This window comes from Meleagris gallopavo, chromosome 29 (genome assembly GCF_000146605.3).
Source record: "Meleagris gallopavo isolate NT-WF06-2002-E0010 breed Aviagen turkey brand Nicholas breeding stock chromosome 29, Turkey_5.1, whole genome shotgun sequence".
Classification (NCBI taxonomy): domain Eukaryota; kingdom Metazoa; phylum Chordata; class Aves; order Galliformes; family Phasianidae; genus Meleagris; species Meleagris gallopavo.
This window is the reverse complement of record NC_015039.2, coordinates 3,106,991-3,113,417: the sequence shown is the minus strand read 5'-3', so window position 1 is coordinate 3,113,417 and position 6,427 is coordinate 3,106,991. Positions and strand designations below refer to the sequence as shown.

The 6,427-nt window shown below is 52.3% G+C and overlaps 1 protein-coding gene across 2 annotated transcripts; it reads right to left on the bottom strand.

Annotated features, from left to right (window-relative positions):
* Positions 1-422: 422 nt before the first annotated feature.
* On the bottom strand, positions 423-5,298 carry LOC100538504 (gasdermin-A2-like). Of its 2 annotated transcripts, none has more exons than XM_003213820.4 (10): positions 5,153-5,298; positions 3,457-3,721; positions 3,152-3,362; positions 2,527-2,692; positions 2,350-2,443; positions 2,030-2,077; positions 1,624-1,778; positions 1,262-1,412; positions 1,013-1,086; positions 423-713 (listed from the first exon to the last, which is right to left on the bottom strand). In XM_003213820.4, exons 2-10 carry the CDS (start codon positions 3,668-3,670, stop codon positions 489-491), a joined length of 1,338 nt encoding a protein of 445 aa, XP_003213868.1. In that variant the 5' UTR covers positions 3,671-3,721; positions 5,153-5,298; the 3' UTR covers positions 423-488. The 2 variants fall into 2 exon arrangements, with proteins under 2 accessions (XP_003213868.1, XP_010722889.1); XM_010724587.3 differs by lacking the exon at positions 5,153-5,298 and adding an exon at positions 3,851-4,251.
* Positions 5,299-6,427: the final 1,129 nt, after the last annotated feature.

Here is a 6,427-nt window from a genome sequence, read left to right as displayed (position 1 = left end):
GCGACCAATCGTCGCCGAGCCTTCCCGCCAGCCCTGAGCGATCGAGCGCCGAGCTCAGCGCCTCTCGGTTACTTCCGCCGGGGGCGCTCGGGAGTTTCCGATAAGCTCTCGGCTATTTCCGGTCGCCTCTCGGCTGCTTCCGTCACTTTCGCGGCGCATGCGCGCTCGCTTGCTGCCTGCGCGGGAGCACGTGGCCGCGTTCGGGGCTCCCGGCGCGGTGCTGCGTGTGACGCTGCGTGACGCTGCGTGACGCTGCGGGGCTCCTCCTTCCCTCCTGCACTTTGAATGGGGACAAAAGCACTGCTGGCACCCAGCTTCGGGCTCTGTTAGTTCTGTTGCTTTAAGCCTGCTTGGAAGCGAGTGGGAAAAGCAGCAAAACGAAACCAGACCACCTTGCTGTGCTTGCAACTTGAAGAAAGAAACTTGGTGTAATTGCTTTTTAATCAATCAGGTAATTCCCCTTCAGTCAGCCCTACCAGGAGGACCCATCAGGACGCACCCAGGCAGTGCAGTGCATGCAGGGCTGCATACAGAGCTGCCAGGGATGGGAAGTTTTCCTCCTTGCAGACGGCAGCGCTGCTCCCCTGCAGCTCCACCCCACTCATCTCCAGCACCGCCGTGGTCAGCTGCTGCTGCTGCTGCTGCTGGCTGAAGGAGGGGAGCAAACCAGCAGCAGTGCTGTGCTCTGCGTTTTGCTCCAGGATGCTCCTCACCTTTGCAACAACAGAAGAAGCAAAATCAGCATTCTGACAATCCGCAGTTGGAAGTTAAGGCTCCATGATCCCTTCTGTCATCTGTAGGTGTACTGAACTATACACGTTTATATACTTCTCACCCTTTACATTTTTGATTCCTGCCACGTTTGGAGCAGTGGCTCATTTCCCTCTCCCCAGAGTTACCTCAAGCTGTGATACGCTGCCAGTATCCCATAATATGAACGTTGCTTTCCTTGAACTCCCATTACCCCCACCCTCTGTTCAGAGCCAAGCATCAATGCTGTGTATTTTCTCACCAGTTTAAGCTGTTGGGGCACAATCTTCACTTCCCAAGACTCCAGCAGTAGCAGCAGCTGATCCTCCGTTAGCTCTGGAGAATTAAAAGAGATTTGTGCCACGAAGGCAGCGAATCACCCCGGGGTGTTTGGAGAGGTGAGAAGGCTGACCTGGGTCCTGCATTGGATGCCTGCATTCTCAGCAGTTCTCTGGGCACTTTAAACTGCATGGGATGAATGAAGGCATTGCTCTGTGCCTGCAGCCCTTACCACTGAAGGCATCCAGAGTGTAGGAGATGGCTTCTGTCAGGCTGAGGAGATCACAACGGGCAGAAATCTTAAGTGTGCTGAGCAGAACTTCCAAGTCTGGGCTCTGTGTTGTCAGCTCACAGTTATCAGGGTCATCGAGGAGTGCTTCCATCTGTGAGAGAAAAAGGGGAGAACTCTCAGGGTTTACTGAAGTTCCTGCAAAGGCTTCTTTGCACCCACAGAACCAAGAATCCCATCGTCTCTGTCATTCTGGGTGGGGATGAGGGCCAGGTGAGCGTGGTGAGCTGTGCCACAGCTCCTGCACAAAGCCTTCTGGAGGTGTGATAACAGATAAAGCCTTTGGACTTAGAAACTCTGCTTACCTTCTCGGTCAGCTCCTCAAGGAGGTTCCTGTCTCTCATCACAGCTTTGATGGACTTTACAATGATGGCATTCAGCTCATCAGCCAGCTGGGACAGAATGTGACACTTCTCCTTGGCTTCTTTCTCCACTGCATCTACTTCTCTGGGTGCAAAACCTGCAAACCAGAAAGTGACCAAATATTCCTGTTTTAAATGAGGCAATCCTGCAGTGATTTCACTGTATGTAGAATCTGAAACACTTCTGTGAATTCTGTCAAAGTAAATAATGCTCAGTTTTGTGCTGGATGATTGTGGCTCAGGTTGTGGGCAGTGAGCAGCAGCAGCTTTGTGACTATCCCAAGAGATCCCATCCTTCCCAGGTGGGATAACAGTAGTGCAAACAGAGCTATTAAAACACAGTGCTTACCATCAGATACAAACGTTGGTTGATTACTCTCTGGAAAATGGTTGATACCTGTAACAGTATAGAGATGGAATTGCTGGTTTAGAAAACACCTGGAGCTGGATGGGTGGTGCTGGTTGTTTTGTTTTGGACTGAAGGCTGTCCTGAGCATTGGGCCAGCTCTGGGTTGCCCAAAACGTGTGTTACAGCACGTGCAAATTAAAACTGCTTCTGTCACAGATCTGTGTTTGCAGATGAGCTCAGGGTAGAGCACATCAGACAACGCTTCCGCTCTGCTGCGGAGTTTGCTGGATGGAGGATTTGGGAGTTTCTGTGTCTCTTACCCCACATTGCGTCCCCGATGGTCAGCTGCATCGCCCTGAAGGCCAGCGTGCAGCCCCTGGGTATGGTTATGCTCTGTTTGCTCCCAGTGGTGCCCTGGTCGGTGAAAAGTCCGTTACTGGGCTGAGTGATGTACGGGGTTGGGGAGGATGGGATCCCGGGCTGAGGAGAAGGCAAACCTTAGCAGAGAACTTGGCGTAAAGCTGAGCCATGAACTTCGCCTCCGCCTCCGTGGACTCCTCATATCTGGCCTCCTCTGAGGTCTCTATCGTTTCGTGAATCACGTATAAGTTCTGCCTTGCCTTCCTCAGCTGCTCGATGAAGGTGTGCTTCATGTTGATTTTCCTAAAGGAGAGAAGGGATGCAGTGTCTGCTAACAGTGTCACATGAAATGGAGTCGCGTCGCTGTAGTGCAAACTGCTCAGAGCCTGCAGCAGCACGCTTGTGTTCCTCATGTCGTACAGCACGGAGATGTTGCAATGGAAGGGTCTGGGAGGGGAAAAAAGGGTTGAGAAACAGGCTGTAGTTCCTGCTGTCCTCGCCGTGTTCCCCTTTGTCTGAGGAGGCCCGCGAGGAGGTGTGGATGGTCTGCATGGAGGTGTTCAGCTTCCTGAATGCAGACCTGCCCGCGCTACGGGGCTGCGCAGGGATCTGAGGCTGGAATGAGAAGTGATGAAGCGTGTGTGGTTACAGCAGTGCTCGGCCCTGGGGCTTCAGTCTTGGCTCTGGCTGTTGGAAAACCACTGTGTGTGTGATGGAGAGGCGTAAGCTGGGGGGTGCGACCTGCCTTTATGCCTCCCTTACCTTTCCTCTCTCAGTGCCTCAAGTTTGGGTACCAGGATGTGCTTCTTTTCCAGCTTGATGTGCCACTGCTTGGACACTGAGGCAGCTCCTCCCAGTTCTACTTCTGCAGGCTCCGTGGGAATGCTGAGGGTCCCGTCCACGCTGTCCCTGACGCTTCCCGTGGTTGTGAACTGCCGTGGGCTGTGGCCGTCAGTGCTGGGAAGGAGGGACTCTGCAACGATGTGTTGTGTTACAGACTGTGATGGGCTCCCAGTTGGCCACCGAGAGAAAGTAGGGTGGTGCAGAATGATAAATGTGGGCTTTACCGACGCTGTCCTTCTCCTCTCCAGGCAGCAGCACGTCGTGGAGCCTGTATTCTGTCCGTCTGTAGGAGGGAAATGGGCGGAATCTGGCTTTCCTTTTCCTTCGAACCAGGCAAAGCAGCCTGAAGTGGTCTTGGTCTGAGATGCTGTGGACAGGAACCAGGTCTCCTTTGGGATCCATTTGCTTTGCTACTTTTTGGGTGATTTTTTTAAACATTCTGCAGCAGCTTTATGAATTCTCAACCCAAGGAGAGAAGCGCAGTCGTGCCTTAGGAAAGAAGACAAGCAAAATGAGTTGGGACACAAGTAGGAGGTCACAATAAAATATCTTACTTCTAACTTTTGAGGATAATAACCCCCCCCAAAGAATACAAGAATACAACTTGGACGAGACTACCTTCAAAAGGCACCTGGAGAGGTCCTGATAGCGGCTGTGCCCTGCTAATTAACCTCATTCAGGCTCATCCCCATTTGCTGTGCAGCTTGCAGGCCTGGGTTGGGCTGAGAGCACAGCTGGCTGTTTGGGGATGGAGCTTTGCTGCTGGAGCCCATGGCTGCTCCTCCAGCAGTTTTGTTTGTTCCATGCACCATCACATAGCACAGCAACCTGAGCTGGGCATGATTGTTTAACCTCTGTACCACCTGCTGGGGTCCCCAGTGCTTTAATTAATGCACTGCTCTTATAGAGGCTTAAAGAAAGCAAATCTTGAGCAATTCCTTGCTGTTCTGTAGTTGTTGCTTTGTGTGCTCTGCGTTTCCCCCCGTCTTGGTGCCCGGCAGAGCTCTGTTGTTTCGAAACAGAATGTTGGAAAAACAATTTGGTCAAAGTCTTAAAGGAAGTGAAAGTGTTGAAGGTGATGGGACGAGGAAGGAGGAGCGCTCGTTGTTTGCCAGAATGTTCCTCAGCATTCTGGGTGTTTCTCATGGATCGGCACTGACCCCCCCCAGACCCCCAACCTCCCCACTGCTCTCCCTGCATCCCTGTTGGGAGAGCTGGAAATGGAAGCTGCTGGCCGGTTCTTAGTTCTGTAAGCAGAACTTTGGTTTTATTTGATTTACGAGCTTTGGTTTACACTGGATTGAGCTTTGAGTTATGAGCAAAACAGCTTCCTATAGTTAAGGAGAAAAATGTGCTGTGTTATCACTTCCGTGCGCTGCTTTATTGTGTCGTGTTCAGAGGGAGTGGATCCCATCCTACAGTTTGCTCTCCCCCCTCCCAAAAGGAGCACAGAGTCACATCCTGCCCAGGGAGGGTGACCAGATTCCGTTCCGTGTCCGTTCCACGAAGGACACTCAGATCCAGACGCAGCCATAAGCAAAGCACAGCAACTCTCATGAAAACTGAGAGTTTTCTCAGTTAACTGGCTTTAAAAGTAGAGGCACTCTTAAAGTTTCATCTGTCAGGGCTGCGAGGATAAACCCTGTGACTTCATAGGAAGCTGAAATAAGCCTCGGTTGCTTAACTTTATGAGGAGAAAGGAAGACAAAGGGGGGCAGGAGGGAGAGAAGAGAGGAACGGGTCAGAGAGGGGCCGTGGGTCTGCGTTCCAGCTCTGATCCAAATAATGGGGGCCTTCGGGCTGTGGAAGCTCAGCCTTAAGTTTCAAAGTTCTGAAGTCCCGAGAGGAGCTGGGGATGGACTTTGAAGTGCGGGGTGGCAGAATGGGGCAGCCCTCCCCCATCCGTGGGGCAGCTCTTACCTGGAGCCCCTGGGGGGCTGTGGGGGTCCGTGCTGCTGGAGGGGGGCCGGCTGGTCGCAGTGCCTGCAGTGCCTGCAGTGCTTGCAGTGCTTGCAGTGCTTGCTGTGCCTCCTGTGCTTGCTGTGCCTGCTGTGAGCCTCCTGCCAGCCCGGAACTGACTGCCCTATAAGGAAAGAAGCACTGATGTAACTCCGACCCAGCAGCTTTCTGGCTGTCACTTCTGCTGTCCTGCTGTTCCAGCAGCTGTGGGCACCTTTCATTTGGTTCCTAGGCTGGGGGACTTCGCTGCTGTTGTGGTTCTGTTTTGCTCCCTGCCTGGCAGGGTGAGCAGCAGTGCGTTCTGGTTAAGGCAGCGCGGTTGGGTTGTGGTTGGATTTGATGACCTTGGAGGTCTTTTCCAACCTGAGCAATTCTATGATGCCAAAGCTGCAGAAGTGCAGTGTGTGGTTGTGTGTGTGTGTGGGGGGGGCAGCAATGCTGCATTCTGGTAACCTGCATTCAGTGCTGCTTTGCTGGTGCTAGTGCTGGATAGCACGGGGTTGGTGGGGAGCCTGGAGGGCCGGGGGGGGGCTGAGCAGTGCTGGTTGATATCTGAAGGATGGGGGGATGGGGCCGGGCTGTGCTCAGCAGTGCCCAGCAATGGGATGAGGGCAGCGGGCACAGATTGCAGCTCAGGGCTCCCCATCCGCACATAAAGAGACAAAGCCTGGAACAGCTGCCAGACGGGTGAGGAGGGGGAACAGGAGCTGCTGTGGGGGGATTTGGACCCTTCTGACCCCTACGGCTCTGTGGTCCGTGAGGTTTCAGCTCGGCTCTGCCTGGTGAGCCTGCAGTCACAGTGCACAGCAGTGAGCAAAACTGCCCACGTGAGAATCCGAGGAGCTGAACACGAGTTTTTACATGAATACTCACTTTATTAGTTTCTCTTAGCTGTACAAAGGAGTAATAAAAATATTCACACTTTGTTTTAGAAAGTTCTCTACACGAGACTTCAGGATCCACAGCAAAAAGAAGGGCTGCTGGAAAAAACCAAACCAAACCCAAACCCTAAAACTATGTACAATGTCAGAACGTTCTCTTAATAAAAAAAAAACACAAACAAAACAAATTTAGCTTAAATTGATCCAAGGAGGACACATCAATGCAAAGACCTGCATGCTTAAAAAATCTGACACGCAATGATAGAGCCATGGGAGTCCCAGTAAGAAATATTAATGCATTAATAATGGTAACCCAACTGCCGTCCCCTTTTCAAGGGCCAGTATCAACTTCCTA

What these genes read in the sequence shown, in the direction of transcription:
- LOC100538504 (XM_003213820.4), bottom strand. Translation starts at nt 3,670, where the DNA reads ATGTTTAAAAAAATCACCCAAAAAGTAGCAAAGCAAATGGATCCCAAA. An exon ending in AGAGGAGAAGGACAGCGTCG is followed by an intron (nt 3,363 to 3,456) that starts GTAAAGCCCACA and finishes ACATCGTTGCAG; the next exon opens with AGTCCCTCCTTCCCAGCACT. An exon ending in ACCAACGTTTGTATCTGATG is followed by an intron (nt 1,779 to 2,029) that starts GTAAGCACTGTG and finishes TCTGGTTTGCAG; the next exon opens with GTTTTGCACCCAGAGAAGTA.